General features: G+C 37.4%; 1 protein-coding gene across 1 annotated transcript in view; it reads left to right on the top strand.

Moving 5' to 3' along the window:
- The window catches only part of NSUN3 (NOP2/Sun RNA methyltransferase 3), a 52,817-nt gene that overhangs the window by 3,169 nt on the left and 27,380 nt on the right, over positions 1 to 22,268 (top strand). The window contains exons 3-5 of the mRNA XM_082654210.1: positions 7,457 to 7,800; positions 16,873 to 17,027; positions 17,763 to 17,884. Of these exons, the coding sequence (XP_082510336.1) occupies positions 7,457 to 7,800; positions 16,873 to 17,027; positions 17,763 to 17,884 (621 nt within the window). The remainder of the gene's footprint in view (positions 1 to 7,456; positions 7,801 to 16,872; positions 17,028 to 17,762; positions 17,885 to 22,268) is intronic.

Raw genomic sequence — 22,268 nt, 5'->3', positions numbered from 1 at the left:
TTCTATCTCAGTTGAAGGCATCACTATCAATCAGTTTCCTTTTTCCTCCTCCACACTTTTACTACCTTTTAGTGAAGAATGAACCTTATTCAGAGATAGGTCTGACATTTGCCCTCAGCTCCTTGGAGGTGATCTCTAAGCTGTTGGAATGCTCTGCCTAAAAGTCTGGGAGCTTGGGCAACATGGGGGAGTGTAACAACGTGATGTGAGGTGGGGGCTCTGGGCCACCGTATCAGCTAGGGCTCCTGCCTCCAACCTCCGGAGGGGCTGGAGACTGAAGGTCAGCTGAGTGGGTAGTCAGTCAGGTTTGTGTTACTGAGCCCCAGTAAAATCTAGACACCAGGACTCCCTGGTTGGCAGTACTCCTGTGCATATTGTCACACATCGTTACGGGGAAAGATTATCCTTGTCCATGATTCCACTGAAGAGGACAACTGGAAGCTTCATGCTTTGAACTGTCCTACACTCTGCATCCTGCATCTCTTACCTTGCGTGATTTTAACTGTAATAAGCTGTAACCATAACCATGAGTGTAACAGTGAGTTATAGCTTATAATATAGCTAATAAAATCGCTTTTAGCTAATAATCAACCTGAGAGTGGTCTTGGGGAACCCGAACTTAATAGTTGGTGTCAGAAGTAAGGGTGGTCTTGGGGTCTCCCTAACTCTGTACTACCACCACACACCACTACCCTGCCCCCGTCAAAATCTAAATGCCCACCAAGTGCTTTTGCTTTTACCTGAGAAGTTTCTTAATTTGGATCTCCTTTTTATCATCACTGTTACTATTTAGTCAGGCCTTCATTGTTTCTTACCTGATATTGCAACAGCCCTTTTCCATAGTCTCTCCCCTTTAGTATTTGTTTGTTTGCTTAGTTTAGCATCCACTTCTATGACACTATATGCCAGACAGCGTTCTAATCACTTTACAGATGGTAACATAATCCTGTACAACCCTTCGAGGTAGTTACTATTATTTCCATTTTATAGATAGGAAAGCTGAGGCATGCAGAGGTTAAGTAACTTGCCCAGTGATACGCAGCTCACATTTGGAAAAGCCCTGGGAGTTTCTCTTACCCACTCTGTCATGCTGCTTCTCAACGCTGCCGTATTGCAACGTGTCACTCCTGGGATACTAGCCTCCTCTGCTCCCCCACTGTCTGCAGTATTATATTTGGACTAAATGTCTTATCATGACTAGACAGGCTCCGTCGTCTTTTCGGGCCAGGAATGACGCTCTCCTTTTTCCCTCTGTACAGTGGTTAAAGTGGGAGTTCAGATCCCACCTGTGCATCTTGTAGCTTGTGACCTAGGAGAATTCTTTAACATGTCTGTGCCTCACTACCCTTGTCTGTAAAGTGGGAAAAATAGTATCTATTTCATATAATTATTTGGAAAGAGAAAATGAATTTACATATAAAAACGAAGTGTTTAGAATATTGTAAGCCCTCAGTACATCTGAGAATTATTTTTATTACTATTATTCTTCATCAAGCTGTCCCATATGCGCTTGGCAAAATTAGTTCTGCCCTTTGTGTTTCCATTGCATTTTGATGATACAGCTGTTGTAATTTGTTCAAGGTTGTATCGTCATAATTTACTGACTTGTCTCTTCCCTGACATGGGAGGGTCTTGAAGAACCACTATCTTAAGACTTGTGCAAGTGGTCTACGTATGTATTCACAACTTAGGCAGTGTTTATATACCAGGCATTGTGCTAAGCATTGGGAATACAAAGAGGATTATATATAGTCTGCCCTCAAATATATATGAGGGGAGGATTAATTGTAAATCTTCATGAACTTTGGAAATTTTGTGTGCACTTTGTGGAAGGCAAAAAAAAAAAAGCCATAGTTAAGTCTGGCCTGTCTGTAAATATATATATATATATATATATATATATATATATATATATAAACATTCTCTTCATTAACCCAGAGGTCACATATAGCAGTAAAAAATATTATATAACCAGATTGCATTACCAGAATGAAGGGGGGTGGGGGTGGAGTGGGCTGGTTGAGGAAAACAGAAATGAACTAGTATCTAGATTTCTATTTTGACCCTTATTTGGCTTTACACACATTTTCAACCTTAATCTGTGCACACCTTGTGTAGTAGTAACTTTTAGCCCCTTTTAGAGTCAGAGATTAGAAAAATTTCCAGGTGTCTCAGTTTATGGCCAGTCCAAGCCTGTGCCTTGAAAGTCTGTGCCTTTTCCTCTACCAAGTGTGCTGCTGTGAAGGGTCTGGAGTCCCAGTCTTGGGAGTGTATGCACATGTCTCCTGATATAGGGACATAAGGGACTCCTTGTGTGCAGTCTTTTCAGCCTTTTGTTGTCTCCACCAAACACAAACCTCCACTCAGGACTTCCAATCTGAGGTACTGTGGCTAACAAATACGGACATAGATTGCCCTTCCATGAGAAACAAGGAGGAAACAATGTCAAGAAAGAGTAGGAGGCAATCAGCTCATTATTAGCCACTCTGAAGAATAGAAATAAAATGGCATGAAAACATACCTTGATGCACTTCCATGAGTTGATTTTCTCTTGATTTCTAAACCAGACTTTTAAAATGATTGAGTGAGCGCCCTCTAGTGGGTAATAATAGCAATAAAACGAGGGATTTCTGTAATCTGTGCATTTATACAGAACTAAGCAGTTGTGCTTAGTGATGTGTAGATAAGATAATATTTTATCCGTATCATTAGTTAGGAAGGTAGAATGGAGTATAGAATAGTAAGAGAAAAGAAAATCACAGCAAAGTTGAAAATCATGTTATCATATAACAAACATTGTCCAAATAATATATTGTGCAATTTTCAAGGGATGTGTGAGCACAGGCATGTTATAGCAATCAACTTCCAGATCCTCGGCATTCATGTATGCTTTTTCAGGAGATTACTCCGCTCCCCTGTTGCTTGAGGGGGTACTTATTCCCCTTTACTAACCTGCCCTTCTACATTGTCTTTGTCCCACTTTACAAGAAGGGTCACACTTTCACCATCCTGACTCTTCCACACTGCATTCCTCCAGGGTGTCAGAACTCCCCCTGCCAGAGACTATTGGACTATAATTGTAAATGATGAAGGACTACCAAATTCTTTGACAGGTCAGATGGTCTCCAAGTTTTGCTTTCAGCATAAGTAAAGGACCTACAATTGATTTGTCAGCCAACAGATTATTAATATTTTTGAAGATATGTCATTTAGTGATTTGAGATCATAACTCAGAAAGAATTATAACAAAACGGAGACATTGTTTTAACAAAATATATTTAATTCTCACCTACTTATTTAAGTGAAGGTTTTTCTCACCCCTTCTAGAAACTCAAAATAGGAATTGATGTTGAACCCTGATCATTATAGCACTAGGTAGTATTCATTGCTGGATGTATGAGGGAGAAAAAGCTCATTTCATTAAGAGATTCATTTCCTATGGGGTTTCCTATGGGGCAGTGGTTGAGAGTGCACCTGCTGATGCAGGGGACACGGGTTCGTGCCCCGGTCCGGGAAGATCCCACATGCCGTGGAGCGGCTGCGCCCGTGAGCCATGGCCGCTGAGCCTGCGCGTCCGGAGCCTGTTGCTCCGCAACGGGAGAGGCCACAACAGTGAGAGGCCCGCGTACCGCAAAAAGAAAAAAAAAAAATTTCCTATGAATTTTTATGTTTAATTATCAAATTATTTATAGATTATCAAATCTATAAGTTATTTTGATCAATTTTGTACTAGTAATTTTATTGGTGACCAATGCAGAAGTTACCATAAAACACAGAGCTTTAAGGCTACAGTGAAAACAAATTTAGTATATACACGTGTGTGTGTGTGTGTGTGTGAGAGAGAGAGAGAAATATGATAGGGTAATAAAGATTAAAAGCACAAAAATGTATTAGGATAAAGTTATATGGGGAAATAAAATGCAAATAAAAGGGAAAGGAACAGTGTAAAATTTCCACCTGTTCAAGAAGAGTCAGTCCATGAATTTTTAAATGGACAGTGCTGGGTTTCAAAATCACTCTGGTATTTAGGTTCCACTGGATAGATTTTAAAAAGTAGTATAATTTGTCTTTTAAAATGTCAATTTTTACAGTATGCTGGAAATTACATCCTTAAACATATGGTGAAGATTTTGATGTCAACTTAAAATGTTCCAGAGGGTACATAGTTGTTTTGAAAATGGTATCAGTGGAAGTACTAGCAAAATATTTGCAGGTCCCTGATCTTCTAGGTCCCCGTTCTGCTGACTGATGGTGTGCTTGCACTTCTGGCCTTGAAGTTTATTAAGTGACGCAGCTTCAGACTCCTCCTCATGAATCTTGAGAGGAGACCTGGAGTGTGGCGCCTGGCCAGTGTCTTCTTGAGTCTTCTAATATGTGCTCCCTCCACTGTCTGCTGGGCTACTTGCCCATCCATCAGAGCTTTTGAAGTGAGTAGCCACCAGCATCAGGGCATCCCACCAATGCAAGCGCTGGAGGGTGTGTGTGTGTGTGTTGGGGGAAGACGAGGTTACTGGCAGGTGGGTGCTGAGACCTACGTTAATACACAGCTTTGCTTTCTCCGGGCTGGAAAGTACCAGCCCGAGCAGCCTTAGCAGTCACTTCATTGAATTGATCCTGTTGCAGCTGGTTCCCAAGGGCTGCGTATGTCAAGCTTCAGGAAGAATGGGGCCACTGGCACTAGGTGAGGGTTGGAGTAGAAATTCTCTTCTCCTTCCTGTCATATACCACTTGTGCTACAGTACCAGGGCCTCACACTCCTATTAGGCTTTAAAGCCAGCGGATTTTGAATCAGGGACTTCTCTTTAAACAGTGATGTGACCTTGGATAAGTTGCCAAATCTCTGAAAGCCTCAGTTAGCTTGACCTCTAAAATGAGCATAATAGCTGCCCCTCACGGTTGTTGTGATGGTGAAATGAGGTAAGCATGCAAAAAGCACATAGTAAGCATCTGATCAGTAAGTTTTATTATTATTAATATTATCAGGGTGAGATGGAGTGGGTGGATTGGGTGGTAGATAGGCTTCCCTGGGGAGATAAAGCCTAAACTGCCCCATGAATAGCAAGTAGGAGAGTTAAGTCTGGCTGAAGGGGGTGAGAGAGGAAAGGTCATTCTAGGCAGAGGGAACAGTCTATGCTGAGACTGTTAAAGGCTAAAGAAAACTTGCTCCAGGAAATTCAGGTAGTTCAGTAGGCTGGGTGTAGGTGAAGAGGGATCAGAAAATTTATTTGTTCTGAGCAAGGGCTTATTTTATCTAGTTGTTGAAGAATGAGATAGAATAAATTCTGAAGATTCCTGCCTCACTCTGCCATAAGTACATGTTTTTAAATCTAACAAGGCTCCCCCCCCAGAGTCTTTCAATGACTTCTCATTTATAAGAATTTTAAATTTATAAGGTAATATTTTAAAACTTTATCATCTTATACTTGACCCATATAACCTTCTGCCGCATTAGACTACTTTTAATTCCCCAAATGCACTGTCCGTCATACCTTTGTGCCTGTACACGTGCTATGGCCGCTATGGCCTTTGCCCTGGAATTTGTATTTTCATTTCATCCTGTGGCTAATTCCTCCTCATCCTTCAAGATTTAACATATTGGATAATGTACAATAATCAGTAGTATTCCTAAACTAACAATCCTTTTATACAGTAAGGTCAAGTGAAATATGCAAGATTAATAATCTTTACTAAGGGATCTGAAAGGAAATGGGAATAAATGGAGAAACATATTGTGGTGAAAGTTGGAAAGAGTGACTACAATAAAATGTTAATTCTCCCCAAATTTAGTGCATTTAATATAATCCTAGTCAAAGTTATTATCTATCTACTTATCTATACAAATATTTTATAAAATATTTTTAATTGACCAATTGATTCTCGTGTTCATCTGAAACAATAAACATTCTAAGATAGCTTTGGAAGTTGTGAAGAAAAAAAGAAAAAAGGATGGAGATTTGCCCTGCCAGATATTAACCAATTGAAAGTATATAAAGCCAATTGAAAGTGTCTAGCCCTTGTTAGCTAAGGGATGGACACATGATTTAAAGCCAAGCCACTTTAGTCTGTATTAATAAAATTATGTTTCTGAGCATTATTTCCCTGTTACTACATGACTCAAAACTCTGGATAGATATTCATCCAGTTTGGAGGGTAAGATTAGGATGGACTGACATAAGGTTTACAACCGTGGCATTCATAGATTTCCTTTTAGGGTCCAGTGTAATGCATTGGTTCCCAAAGTGTGGTCCTGGGGATCAGCGCATCAGTATCACCCGAGAACTTGCTAGAAATGCAAGTTCTTAGGCTCTACCTCAGACCTACAGAAGCCCTGGGTGGGGCCCAGCCATCTCTTACAGGCACTTCATGCACGCTAAAGTTTGTGAAGCATGTTTTTAAAGAGATTGTCATCCTCCGGTATAGCTGAAACACTGGGCTTCTGTGATGCACTATCATAGTAAGAGGCAGTGAAAAGAGCAATTTCACATGTTCCCCTCAACTGAAATTCACATGGCACACATCCAGCTTCGCAGGTGTTACATTTCAATTCAGCCATTCTTCACATAGGCCACACCAGGGTGAGTAGCAGCTGGAATTTACTTAATTGACTGTGGTTAATGAGGCTCCCAAATAACTCAGCTAGAAAGGTCAGCTTGTAAATAAATATTTTCTGCTGTATCATTTGTCAGTTGATGTGAGCTTGTGATTGTCAACAGATCTAACTGTTGGACCAAGTAAAAAATGAGGAAGATAAGTCTGTTGGAGAGGTGGGGGCAGGGAAAGCCTGCACCATCAATCCATGAGTGATTTTTAAACCATCCTTGGTTTTGTATCATCTGATTCACTGATGGCCTCATTAACTCTGTTACTGTAGTGTTCACTGTAGTTAGCTTTCCATACTTTTATCTTCATCAGAGGAAAACTTGAACACTCATTCCTTTAAACACCCTTTAATGATAGTACTTTTCCCTTTAATATTAATAGACTCAGGTTTTAAATTTTGTCTCCAAGAAAAACTCTTCCTTGCGCAAAGAGTGATAGACTAAAATCTATTTTGATGGATTTCGAGGTATGTTAAAGACAGGCCATGTTTTTTTGGCAAGATAATCTGCAGGGAGGGACTAGACTGAGGCAAGTGAGGCATTCCTCTTTGGTGCAGAGCCCCTAAAACTTTGTAACCAAGGTAAATACTATTTTAATGACCAAAACTGATACAAAAGAAAAAAACCCATGGTGAACAAAATATCAAAGTTTTAAATATAGACAGGAACATAACAGTAATGGGTTGAGCAATATGGGAGCCTGAGGCAAAAGAAAAAGTCTGTAATACTAACTCCTGGCTCTGAAAATCACAGGTAAGTAAAGTGTAAAACTAGGACCACATTCCCTCACTTAGTACTATAAGATTGTATTGCTGTGTATAATATTAATATCCCTCTGTTTTTCTTTTTCTCTCTAGGGATATACTAACATCTCCATCATGTTGGCAATATGCTGTGCTTCTTAACCGATTCAATTATCCTTTTGAACTGGAAAAGGATTTACATTTGAAGGGCTATCACTCACTCTTTCAAGGATCTTTACCCTACTATCCTAAATCAATGAAATGTTACCTTAGCAGAACTCCACACAGAATGCCTTCAGAAAGACACCAAACTGGAAACCTAAAAAAATACTATCTCCTGAATGCTGCCTCTCTTCTCCCAGTACTGGCTCTGGAATTGAGGGATGGGGAAAAGGTTCTGGATCTGTGTGCTGGCCCTGGAGGCAAATCGATAGCTCTGCTACAGTGTGCTTATCCAGGTAATGTACTTTTCTTTTCATAACTGACAACTTTTAAATATCCACATGTTACAAGATACTTTTAAAGTATGCGGGGAGAAATGTAAGACTGAGTTTGCAGACTTTGAAAGCCTAAAATCCAGGATAGTGTGGAAAAGAATGGAAATATTAGCTGAGGAAATAGTGTAAATAACATTTTTTTCCCAGCTACTTAATTGGCAGGTAATTGGGAACAAAACTACAACATTCTGTGAACACAAATCTATCAGATAATGTCATTAGCTGATAAGCTAATGACAAAGATTTTTAAAATTTTATTATTACTTTTACATTTGAGAGTCTTGTATTGATATCCTTGTCATACTTCTGTGCAACAAAAACATATACATTTAAAACAATATACATTTAAAAACATATACATTTAAAATCAATTTTTGTATCATTGGACCATAAGGTTCTAAGAGAGTTCTGTCCAATAGAAATATAACATGAAGTACATATATAATTGAACATTTTTGAGCAATCTCATTAAAAATAGAAACAAGTGAAATTAATTTTAATAATACATTGTAACCCAGTAAGTCCACAGTATTATTTGAACATGTAATCAAAATAAAAATTATTAATGAGATATTTTGTATTCTCATTTTCTTACAAAGTCTTCGAAATTGGTGTGCATTTTACACTTATAGCACATTTCAGTTTGGACTAGCCACGTTTCAAGTGCTCCTAGCCTCATGTGGCAAGTGGATGTAGTATTGGACAGTGCAATTCTAAAGATTTTAAAAGTTCTTCTGAAATGACTTATCATTACTATTATTAGTAGTACAAAAATGATGAACTGTATGTAATATGCGTTTTTATATATATTTGTTAAAAGTAATGCATTCATTATATTTTCTTAATGAGACGATGGGACGTTTAAACTATTACTTTAGGTTTCCCTGAATGAAAATTACTTATGGTTAGATAAGACAGGGCTCAGCATCAATTCTGTCTGGTTTTTGTTTGTTTGATGGTTTTGTTTTTATAAGTGCAAATGCTGTTCACATAGATAAAAAGATGGTGGGAATTGTGTTATAGTAATCTCACTAGTTCTTTAAACTCCTGAATTATAACCCTAAATCACATAGATATCTTTCACCAAGCATTATTTTAATCATTTACTATGTGAACACTCTTTAGGTCTGTTTTTGATTTTGAAGAAGGCAAAGGATTAGAAACCATCTCAATTTAAAAAGGCTGTGTTGCCTAATTAGGAGACGCATTCACTTTCTCAGCCAAAGCAACAGTGTGTTGAACTGCCTTTGTTTGGAGGGCTATGGAGGTTTCTATGCCCTGGAACAACTTGTAATAAGATACGGGATGGGTGGGAAGCTTGCTCCTCATTTGTAAAGTTGGTGAAGGGCCGTTATCCTAGGAGAAGCCTTGACCAGAGGTGTTCTCCTTTTTTAAGAAGTTGATGATCTGAAAATTAATTCTTTTGAAACTATCTAAGCCTGCTTATCCCTTAAAAAGTTGTTACGTATCCCCAGGGCATGCATATGCTAGTTTGAGGACTGCCACTTTATATCTTCCTTTGATAGCATTCCTATTGAAATAGATTACAAACATTTTTATGAGAACTGTGAATCCAGTTGTACCAGGCATTGGTACAAATTTATCAGTTAACTGTATATTTAGGTGAAACCATACTGTGTGTTTTCAAATTGTGGTTAAAACTCTATTATTGAAGCTTGCTGTATTGTTTTGTGAGAAATCACAACGAAAGAGATTATTTATTTTGTAAGGTTATTTTATTTTACAATTTGAGCTGAAAGTGAAATTTTATGGAATCATGTTATAAGGATTATTATTACTTTCACTGTGTGTTCTTTGACAGTACTCTTATTTTGTTTGTTGCATCAATTTTGAATATAGAATTTTTAGTATTGTGAAAGATGGAAGAGAAATGCCAAATTTGGGTACCATTTTGAAAAGAAGACATTTTAATCCTAGATTATCCTCATTAGTAGGCTATAAATGTTTTACATGTTTATGGTAAGGAAATTCCAGATTAGGAATCCAAAGGCAAACAGATATATTCTAGGAATTTGAAGTGCAGAAGAATCGTCCTGTTCTTACATCAAGGGCAATGAATTACAGGCAGTGTTCCAAGTAAAGTAGCTTTTCATCTATGAAGGGCTAATGATAATGGTTTACTAAGAAGTACAGATGTCTTCATGCTGATGCTCAAAGCCCAAATTAGGTTAGCTACAGTGCTTGAATTTGGAATGCAGAAGCCATCTAAAAAAAGCTTTTATAAGCAAAGCTTAAAATGATGGCTGCACTAAGTGTGCATTTATCCACTGAATTTCTTTAGATCAGTACTGGCCTTTATTCTGGGCCAGGAGGCTCACAGCTTTGAATGATTAAAAAGCTTGTATTTTAGGATGATTAAAAAAATTAGTCTACTTCTCTTCTGGTCCAGCTGCTCCCACCTGTTAGCACAGTGAGGGATTGTCCACTGTTTTTTGTTCTGCTTTTGTCAGCATAGCCTTCATAATGTCCTGGTGTTGATAGAAAAAGAGAAAACAATTCTAAGTAGGAAAGCATTAACATATTAAGAATGACCCAGCTTGATGGAGTGGCTTCATCAACTTTCTTGCTGAGGGCTGGCATGAAATTCTCTTTTCTGTCAGTAATACTCTTTTTACATCTAGTTAGCCTTTGGTGGTGGAGAAGATTAGAAAGACTTCTTTCTTTACTGAAATTGCTTTTGCCCTCCTTCCTGCTCCCTCATCTCCTAGAACTCCCTGCATTAGGTGCACCTCCTTTTTGGAAATCATACTAGCAATGACCATTTTGGAACATGTAGTAAAAAAATAAAACATAAAGCCAAGACTCCAAAATGCTATTCCTGAAAAACCACAATGACTTCTTCAAGAATTTTTTAAATTCACCCTCTTTTCTACTTAGCTGAAAAAAAAAAGATTTGGTTTATTTTTGACAATTTAAGCATGAAATTCTGTCTCAATGTAGTGAGTCTTAGTATATATATGAATCTTGGATTGTGATGCCTTACATTATATATTTTAAAAAGTGTAACCAATCTAAGCCTATTTCAAATAAAATCTATGTCTAGACCAAACAATAATATAGTATAAAGTTATATTTCATCTGAGTTATTTTTAAATGCTGAATTGAGAATCTTGACTAAAGCTACAATTTAATGAAAAACTTCCCTGATTTTCAGGTTTAGCAATTTGAATATTCTTTATTATAATGTCATGTTTCACATCAAGTCAGCCACATTTAGTGAGCACATACAATGTGCGAGGCATTGAATGGTAGGTGTAGAGCTCTGAAGGATATAGAGATACCTAAGACTTCTGTTTCCTGTGGTATGACAAACTATGTATTTTAGCCAACTCTCCTGCTGAAAATAACTTAAAAATATTAAATAAAATATTAAATATTAAAGAAAAACAAAATCTTTTTAGATGTGTCAGTGATCTGCAAATACTCAGTGGCCAAAAATTAAAAGATTGGGAACCTAGGAGGTAAATCGAGCATTGAAGCTGGCTTTTCACTTGAGAGCATTTGCTTCCCCCAAAAACTTGCACGTTGATTTCTAGTGCTTCATGAACATGTGGGAATAAAAAAGAAGCCAGAGCCTGCTCAAATAGAGCATCTACTAGGAGACTAACTTACATAAAGCTGAGACTCCAAAATGCTATTCCCTCCAATAAGGTAAACTAGGAAGAAATTGTCCTTTCCAAGGGACTGAAAGGAAAGCCTGTCTTCAACTTTGGTGGTGGGGGAGAAATGGACATACCCTCTGAAATTTTGTAACCACAGCTAAGCCAGTATAGACCATTACAATGAAGTTGCAGAACGTTGGAAATAAAAAACCATCTTAATAGCAGCCAGAGAGGACAAACTATTTACCTTCAAAGGACAACAGTTAGACTGAGGATTGACCTCTGAGTGTAATAATGGAAGCCAGCTTTCCGAGGAATGATGTTTTCAATGTGCTAAGAAAAGATGACTGTCAGTTCAGAAATATGTTCACCAAAATATCCTTGAAGAGCAAAAGTAAAATGGACATTTTGTTAGACCAAGAGAGAACAAGAGTATAAGGTTGTCACCAACAATTCTAGAGGAAGAGGGAAAGCCATAGTAGGTGGAAGATAGAAGATGCAAAAAGAAATGGAGAACAAAGAAGGTGGGAAATACATGGGGAAAATCTAACAGTCGTTGACTATGAAAGACAATGATAATAACATTTTATGCACTTAAAAAATGTAAGCCCAGGACTTCCCTGGTGGCTCAGTGGTTGAGAGTCTGCCTGCCGATGCAGGGGACACGGGTTCGTGCCCTGGTCCAGGAGGATCCTACATGCCGCTGAGCAGCTGGGCCCGTGAGCCATGGCCGCTGAGCCTGCGCGTCCGGAGCCTGTGCTCCGCAACAGGAGAGGCCACAACAGTGAGAGGCCCACGTACCGAAAAAAAAAAAAAAAAAAAGTAAGCCCTAATAAATCCCAAATACACAATGTCAGTAGCATCTTATTTAGGAGGAAGTGTTATAAGATTCTTATATCTTTTAGGAAAAATGGTGACGATTGCCTTAATTTAGATTTTTCTTCTACATATGCATGTTAAAATCTTTAGGGTTACCACTAAAAGAATAGAAGTAGAATGTAAAATATCTAAATCAGAAAAAGACAGAAATGGAATGAAATTAAGATGTGATTCTTTCCTTTGAGACTCCTTAGTATTGTCAGACAGGGTGGAGACAGGGTATGACTTTGGGGGTTGTCATGGCCCTGGTTTACACACCATCACAGATATGTTTGGCTTCACGTTTCCTGCTACCCTTCACCTTAAGGCTTGAGCCACTTGAATTGTTTCCACACTGGAGAAACCCTAGCAAAGGCTCAGGCCATCCTGCAGTTTTCTGCTGCTATTGCTACTACTGCCACAGATTGGGGATGCCTTTGGATGGGTGCCAACTGACACCACACCTGAGTGCTTGCTGCACCTGGGCTCGGGACTCTCTGGCTTCCTTAGTACTTGCTGGGAGGGGCCAGATAACACAAACCTGAAGTGTGTGGGAGTTATCAATTCTTGGAATGGACTTTAACCAATGAGAGGCTGGATACAGGAAGAAGCCAGTAGATTATTTGTTCTTCGTCTCTACTTCACTAAACGCCAGTTTCTGACAAGGGTCCGTAATTTCAGACTATGGACATATCCTGAGAGACTGAGCGAAGCTGTAGCTAGCTTTATTACAAACCCTCTTATATTTGTGCTCCCTCCTTGCATGATTTACTTCCTTTTTTTCTCTCACTCTTGTGTCCCTGGGACTGTACCCCTTCTATAATGTAAACTTTTGTCTTAGACCGTTTTCTAGCGATTTCAGGCTAAGACAGAGCTTTCAGACACCTATCCATAAGCTGCATTAGTGAATCCTCCAAAAAACCACCCCAAAAAACAGTGTAAACTAAATAAAAAAGAATGTACTACCTGTACAAATGCAGCTTTAAGGTGATTTTCTACTCCTTTCCCCACTAACAAAATTGATGCCATCTCTTGAGCTCCTTCTATATAGAAATTTGGAGCCCTGGTAGTGGCAAAGGTAAGCAATGCACATGGACTCTGCTATGACATAAAATATGTTAAGTACTATAGGAGAGGTACATAGTATGTTTGACAAATAGACGAGTCAGTCAAGTTTGGTGGAGCACAGAATATTTTGGTGAAATAATTGAGTTAGTGGTTAAAATTGAACAATTCTCTTGAGGTCTCACTATTACAGACATTTAATTAAAGCTAGGTGTTTGAACTTTATTTAGTGGATGATGGGAAGCCATTACAAGTTTTTAACAGTGGAGTGACAACCGGAAAAACAACAATATGTGTGTGTGTGTGTGTATACACACACACACGTATACACAGATACTTTTGAGCAAAGAGTTTACAGAAAGTTTTCCTACTCTGCATTAGAATTTCACCTTCAGTTCTCTTGATTTGTTTCCCTGGTAACCTGACAGAAATTGTCACTTTGTTTCTAGGCTTTTGATAAAAATGACCCTGACTGATAAAATGAATGTGCACTGCGAGAAAGAGTAAATAAATAAACCCTAAAGACCTGATGGGGATGCCATGCTTTGGGCCTGAGTGCAGTGACTCTTGTAAATGGGCATGTCCCTTGTGGGGACCCTAGAAGCTGTGCCTGTGGAGTTGTTAGAAGAGGTATAGGCTCCTGTGGGACGTGAGGCTTTTAAACCAGAACAGCTCCTGCACCTGCCCAACATGAGGCTCATCTTCTTGCACCTGAATTACCACCTGTGTGGACCGCCACACGGCCTTCCAAGAAAAAGCAATGTCTCACCTGCCCTCTTGGCAAAAGACGTAGTTTCTGTCCTGTGTAGGATGATGCCAAATGTGGCCTGTGTGAATGTTTAGTTGAATTAGACCTGAAAATCTAATGGTTGAAAATACCACCTTAAATAAGATTAAAAAAAACTAGAAATTATAAAAATGATATGATTGACTATTAAAAAAAATTGTGAAACTTATGTACTTAAAAAGATACTACAAATAAATTCAGAAGACAATTTAGGAAACATTTACAAATCAGATGGCAGATAAAGGGTTAATATTCAAAATATGAAAATACATCTTACCTGTTAGTAAGAAAAATATAAATAGTGCAATGGAAAAAAAGAAGGTCAAATGATAAGAATAGGCAGTTGACAGAAAAGCAAAAGCAAATGATGAATAGACAAATGAAAAGAATTGTGTTAGACAGCAAGGATTATACTACAGCATAACAAGCCATATCAGACTAATAATAAAACTTACTTCTGTGTGAGTTTGGTGGTGGGACAGGGTAGTATTTACTAAAACTAAAAATTCCCCTACCCAAACCTATCTATTCCTCTGGTAATATCCCGTTAATAATAAAAGCATATTATGAAAGTACACTTTTATAAAGATGCTTATTGAATGTTATTATTAGTGACAATAGTGTGAATGCCCAACAATTAGCAATGGTTGAATAAAGGAGGACACATTTTTTTTCTGTGTACTATTTAGCAGCCTTTAAAAATGATTTATAGGGCTTCCCTGGTGACACAGTGGTTGAGAGTCTGCCTGCTGATGCAGGGGACACGGGTTCGTGCCCCGGTCCGGGAAGATCCCACATGCCGCGGAGCGGCTGGGCCCGTGAGTCATGGCCACTGAGCCTGCGCGTCCGGAGCCTGTGCTTCGCAACGGGAGAGGCCACAGCAGTGAGAGGCCCATGTACAGCAAAAAAAAAAAAAACCAAATGATTTATATATCTACTGATTGACTTGGTGGTATTGCCTTTGAAATATTGGTATATATGGAAAGTAATGGGACAGAGAAGTGTGTAAATATAATCCTGGGTATGTAGACAGTTATATAAGCATATGTATATGGGGTAGTTGGGCAGTTGGTGGAGGGGGTAGATGAAGAGTAATGTGAAAAAAAGATACTACAAAAATATATAATTCCATTTATATAAGTTTTGTGCATAAAGAAATATGGTATGATTATTTATCAAAATGTTAGATGGTGCTTATCTGAAGACAATGGGTTTTAGGTAATTTTTGATGTTCTTCATATTTTTATGCATTTAAAAATATGCTTGTCTTTAAATATATATTATAGGAAATTTATGTCACTACATAATAAATATATATAAATATTTATAAATATATATTTAAATAAAGGAAGAACAAAACAACTATTTTATTAGGGAGAGAACCATTTGTTAAATGCCTTCTATTACTGAGAAGCAGCATGGCATGGTGCTTAAAAGTAAGTAGGGCTCTGGAACCAAGTGTCTTGGTTTCCTGCTCTGTGAACCTGGGCAAATTACTTAACCTCTCTTGGCCTCAGTTTCCTTATCAGTAAAACAGAAACCATAACAAAATTATCTCATAGGTTTGTGAGGATTAAATGTGTTACTACATGTAAAGTCTTAGAACAGTGCTTAGCCTTTAATAGGGACTCAAGAATTGTTAGTAATTATTATAAACATTTGTTGTTACTACTTTTGCAGTCCTATGCTAGATATGTTACTAAAATATCACAATTACTTTTTAAATTCCAGTTTCATTGAGATGTAATTGACATACAGTACTGTATAAGTTTAGGGTGTAGCATTTAATCTTAACAACCACTTTGTAAGGTAGAGGTGGTAAAATTTCTCCTGTGTCCTCTTAGGGCTTCTGGCTGTGACCAACATAAGACAGAGTAACAGGAGTCAAGCATACAGATTTTTTTTCTCTTGGCCTTGACTCTGTGTTTCTGGTGATAAGAATGTTTCTTTCCTCCTGGTATAGGGAGGGTATATTTCACATGGGAGTACACCTCCTGCTTTCAGGAAGAAAAAGAAAGGTCAAAATGCCCTTCGTGCGTCAGCTGTTATTCAAGTGCCTTTAACTCAAAATAATCAATATGTCAAAGCAGCATATTTTGAAGTGGTGTGTTCTGAACCCCTTCACTAGGGACAGTCCCCATTTTCCAGATAAGGAAACTGAGACTCTTGAGGAGAGCTAAGTAAGTTCCCCACAGTCTCACAGCTCATAATTTGAGCCCATGTCTTTCTTACCGTAAAGCCAATTACACTTTACATGCTTTTTTCCACATACCACATTTCGTTTATTTAAAATGAAGGTGTTCTGTCCTAGAAGGAACTTTATATATCATTCACTCTTACGAATATATCATTTACTCTTAAGAGCTTTAGGAGAGAACTGTGTCTGAGGTATTGGTTTTATAGCATATCTTTGGGAATCCATAATTCTCTAAAAGTTTTCATCTTCAAAATGAAATTTGAATGAGTAAATGGTGAGAGCTTCTGAGAGGCTCTGTGGGCATTACTATGGTAAATGTTTTATGAAGTGTTTGTGAGTGTATTTCTGTTTTTAAACATAAGAGAATCATAATGTTTACCTCTGAGCCCTATTTCTGCATAATTATGATGAACCAATTTCTTTTTGAAATTTATTTTATCAAAAGTGGAAATTTAACAATTCCGTTGTGTTCGTTTTAAAACTTTTTAATCCTTTACATTTAGGTTATCTTCATTGTAATGAATACGATAGTCTGAGGTTGAGGTGGCTGAGGCAGACGTTAGAATCGTTCATCCCACAGCCTTTGGTAAATGTAATTAAAGTGTCTGAATTGGACGGCAGAGAAATGGGAGATTCCCAGCCTGAAACGTTTGACAAGGTACTTTTATTACATTGTGACAGACTGATAGACTCCCAGTGATACCACTGTTATGTTGCTTTGTTGTTGTTGTTTTCCATCTGCTTCCAGACATAGCCTCATACAATTTCTCAGTACCCTGGGAAATTTTGATAAAGTGAACATGGAAGCAGTTTTCATTTGATGGTCAGCATGTTCAAAGGAAGCGGAAACATTGAGATTGGGGATTATAGAATGCTTTTTATTTCCAGGTACCTCAAAGATACTCAGGAAGAGATCAGATATTATTTGGGTCAGTACTCAAACATGTGCACAGTATTGCTTTAATTCGGTAACATTTCATATCAGAGTATGACAGTTGAAGGCAAAGAAAGCATTTCAGTAAACTGAAGTTGGACTATTAGTTCTTAAAAATAAATGCTGAGAATTCAGAAGTATAGTAACATCTGTTTAAAATGAGTAACTTGTAAAAGTTTTTGCTGTCATCAAAATATGAAATATTGGTAGATATTAGTACACTGTTAGTCCTCTCATTCTCCCCCCACTAAAAAACCCAAACACTGAAAGTGCACAGGAAATTTTTCTGTCAAGTATTAGTGAAGAAATGTCATGAAGAACTTACCAAGGTGTATTTTCGGTTTTAAAATAAATTTATTTGCTACTTTTTGTCATGATTTACTTAGCTTCCCATATACTTTGTGTCTGAGGATATATTTTCAGTTCATATTTGCATTACGTGTCCTTTTTTTTCTGTAGGTGTTAGTTGATGCTCCGTGTTCAAATGATCGAAGTTGGTTGTTCTCTTCTGATTCTCAGAATGCAGCCTGTAGGATAAGCCAAAGGAGGAATTTGCCTCTTCTACAGATAGAACTCTTAAGGTGAGTGCTATTAATATAAAAGCTTACTTCGGTTTCTAATATAATTTAAGTAGGCATGACAAAACATGACACAGGGCAGCTCCCAAATGGAGGGTTTCCTGTGTAGGTGTCAATAATTAATCCTCCAAAGTCTGCACCCAGAAAATTCTCAACCTCTTCCCTTTCAGCTCTTGTATTATAATGTCACCTCTGCCCCCTCTGTCCCCCCAGCCCCTCAATGAAATCTAGTGTTGCTGTGCATTGTCTTTTAAAGGACACAAATGATTTTACTATGGTTTAAAGCTGTTTGCTTATCAGGACCATCCTGAGCATAGGATTCATCACTGTATTCTTTCACCAGAATATGAGCAGCCCCCGTAAGAGTAGCTTTGGACCAGGACACATTTTTTTTTAGTAATGAACACATTGTTCTGCGTGAGTAGGAAGTTGTAGTTTGTTGTTAGCACTTATCTCTCCTCTAAGAATTTTCCAGAAGGGCATGACCACGAGAGATACTTGGTTTCTTCAGAACAGAGTCATTCTGGGGCATCCTTTCCTGGTTTCAAAAGAAATTTGTACTTACACCCTAGTCCCAAGTAATTCCTACTGTTTAATGTGGAACAAAAATTCTTTGGACTATTTAAAATATAGTAAGTGATAACTTATCACTCATTACTTCTTACATGTGGAATGATCTTACATGTGGAGTGAGAATGAGTGACAGTTTATATGCACTGCTGACAACATGCTTTACTTCCAACTTCAGATTGACTCACAACAGTGAACATATGCCATTACCAAAGTATTACAACCAGTACTAATACATGGTCTTGTTTTTGTACGAGATTGTGTCTCAGCTCATTCTGGTGATTCCAGGTAGCACCAACCAGCGGGTTCTTAAACATTTTTCATCTGGCAGTTAGACTGTTTGTTTGCATTCTTCCAAGGTCAGCCTTTCATTTACTGTAACCCTGAGATAGTTTGAGAGTTCTATGCCACCTTTCCCTTCTACCTCTTGGGGTGTCGCATTGATCCAGCTCTAAGTCTTTTTTTCTTACCTAAACGTTCTTGATCTGGCTCTTTAGTTAATTATTCCTGTCACTTCGGGCTTTGCCATTGTGATGCCTTACACCAACAGACACTAAGTCTTATGGTGGCTTATTAGCATTGTGACCTCTAATTTTTTTTAAGCTGTAAGCAGCCAGGCTTCCTGAGGATATCATTTTTCTTTCCTCTCATGAAAACTATATATATAGAGAGAGAAATATGTTAAAAAAAACAAAAAAAACTGCTGTTATTGTGTGAACATTGTTCTGAAACTGGCTCCTTTTTGTTCTTAATATTTCTTGAAGTCTTTTCCTTGTAAACCTACTTTGTTCTCTTCACTCTCCACAGTAAAGCCAAATCTGATCTGAAATGTAAATCTGATCATGTCGTTCTCCTGTTTGAAGTCTGCAGTGGTTCCCCGTTACTGTTAAGATTTCAGCTTCCTTAGTATGATATTCACATCTTCTTTGAATATGATTTCTTATTCTGAGGCCAATGCATTTCCTGTTTCTTATGCTTAAGAGTTCTTCTAACTCATTCTCCCCGTTCTCTTGGCTATCTCTACTATTTCTTTGGGAATCAGCTCTGAGATCTCCTTATTGAACCCGTACCTAACTCCCTAGGACTGGGATTGGTATTCCCCTCATGTCCTTACCTTCATTTAAAAATATATTGTTTCTCAGTTCCTCTGCTGGACATCTACCTAGTACTTGTCTCTTTCTTCAACAAGACTGTAAGCCCCATGGGAGAAGGGATTGTCTTATTGTTTTTATTCCCAATATGCAATTTGGTGTCTGGCATATAGAAGGGGGTTCAGTAAATAATTGTTTAAAAATACTAAATTACAAGGGCTGAATATTTAGAATTTACACATGTAATTAAATTTATAGCAAAGTTAATCTGACAAAAATAATGACATAATCGTTATTGTACTGCATGGTAATTAGGCATAAATGTAAAGCAATTCACATAATTTATTTTGATTAGTATTGCATTTACATAACCAAAGCATGATTTTAGTTTCAGTTTAGTTTTTTCCCCCATTTAATACATATCCCTTAACATCATATGGCATTTTGATCATCATCACAAAAATCATGCATCTGAGTAAACCTCACATCCACACCGTCTTGTGCCCTAACAAGTGAGGCTCTTCTTTAGTGTCTACCCCTCTCTCCCATCATCTTATTCCCCGAAAGAAATGGCTTTAGCATCACATCACTTTAGTAGCATATTAACAGGGTGCAAAATTGACATCTCAATCACAGTGGTGTAGGTTTTCATGTAATTATATGTGATTGGGAAAGACCATCACACCAGCCCCCTCCCATTCTTTTCCTTGAGCAACTGCTCTGCATTCCCTGCCTCTGATGCCTGGTCTGTGTGAGAGGTTTAGGAGCCGCTTGAGGCAGCTGAAACTCTGAGCCCCTTGGCTATGTGATTATGATGATAAAGAGGAAAGAGCGTGATACACAAGCTATAGTCACAGATAATGGTTCTAATTCCCTAACGTCTACAAATTTGGGGGTTAAAAATATATAGGAAAAAGTGATAATGCCAGCCACAATCTCTCTTTTATCTCCTGCCCCTGACTCCAAAAAATGAAAAAAAAAAAAAAAAAAAAAAGACTATAGAGACTATAGTAATTTTCTGATCAGGTATAGCTCTTTTACTATATCACATACAAAGAAATTTCTCTTATTTTCTTCCAAATCTTCCTCATACAGTTATTGCCTTGTCATCCTTTAATAAAAGGCAGTCCTTTTATTCCGCAGTAAGAAATAGAAGGTTTTAAATGCAAGCATATGCAAGAGAATAAATACATTGATGTGTATGAGTTTTAGTCAGAAGTATAAAGGATTGATAGCAGATCCTTATTTGCATTTGCAAAGAACAATTAGAAAGCAAGCAAGCAAATATTGCCTAGCTTGATATTATAGACAGAAGATGGCACTCAGAAGGGAGAAAAGAAGTGAGAAAAGGATAGTTGAGTGGCAAATAAGGAAAGCTTTTTGTTTGTACTGTTTTGTCGAAGACTCAATTTGTATGTTTCTGCATGTCTGCTGACAGATATGGTGCTCAAAGATATAAAATAGCTTCCATGGTTATTATTCACTCACTTTACCAGAAATCATTCATATTTACATTAAATAGGCAACCTGCATAGTATTCAGAATTTTAGCTTCTGAAAAACCAATATTCTATTACCAAATATTCTACAGCCAAACATTAATCTTACACATGTTTTTATGAATGTGATACATCAATGAAAATCAACACCTTAATAGAAGTTTTTTGATGTTAAACTTTTTGAAAGGAGTAATGTAGATATGTAATAGTTTTTTAGAAATTCTTTAAAAAGGGTAATGCATGTATATAATTATATATAATAGTGAAAATAGTAATCTGATTTTATTTTGGCATGAAAAGCGTATTGGAAGGCACACGATGACAGGAAATCCCAAACCATATGAGTTTATTATACACTTATTGGGGACTCTTCAGTTTATCCATACAGAGATGGAAAAATTAGAATCTTCTATTAAATTTATACAACATGAACATATAAGTTATATACAACTCTCACATGCGTCAGAAGATGAGAAAGTGGGACAAGGATATAAGGAATATTTGAGTGTAAGTCAGTTCTATTAATGAAGTGCCATTTGAAAGTATACCTTTATTATCTTTTCTCAAAATAATTTCTGAGACCAGTCATTTCTGTTACATACTATGTATGTGCACACTACATAATCAGATTCTCTTGCCTCATTTTTATTTAAATATATTAGGAAAAACAAAGTGGGATAATATGCTAAAAATGATATATACATAGTCTTTTTAGAAAGTGGCCAAGTTTGTGCAAGAGAAGTTTACGTGATTTTTAGGTGAGAAAGCATGAACTGAAGAGTATGATTTATAACAAAAATATAAGTATCTTATTGCAGTAGTGTATCATGTCACCCATTTCCAAATCAATCACATTTAAAATACTGACCCCTCTGGTTTTCTTTTCTCACTACTTGACAAGTAAAATCCAATTTGTGAACTCATTGAAAAAGGAAGCTTAGATTATTTGATAATGTTTTGAAAATTTGTAAAAATCATCCAGATAAGAGTCCTTAAAAAGTGTTACTCTTACAGCAAGAGTTATGTTTTAAAAGAAACATTAAAAAATCAACAACATCTCTTCTGTCATGCTCTTGAGCTGAGGTACGGGATACTTCGTGCCTTTGGAGCATGGTCTTCATCATTCATCAACACAGTGACCAAAAAGTTTATATGTACATATTGGAAAAGTAATCTTTGGACATAATGTTCTATCAGAATGGAAGATTTCACCACTCTTTGGGCAATG

This window comes from Grampus griseus (genome assembly GCF_964374135.1).
Source record: "Grampus griseus genome assembly, chromosome: 5".
NCBI lineage: Eukaryota > Metazoa > Chordata > Mammalia > Artiodactyla > Delphinidae > Grampus > Grampus griseus.
This window is presented reverse-complemented; position numbering and strand designations above follow the sequence as displayed.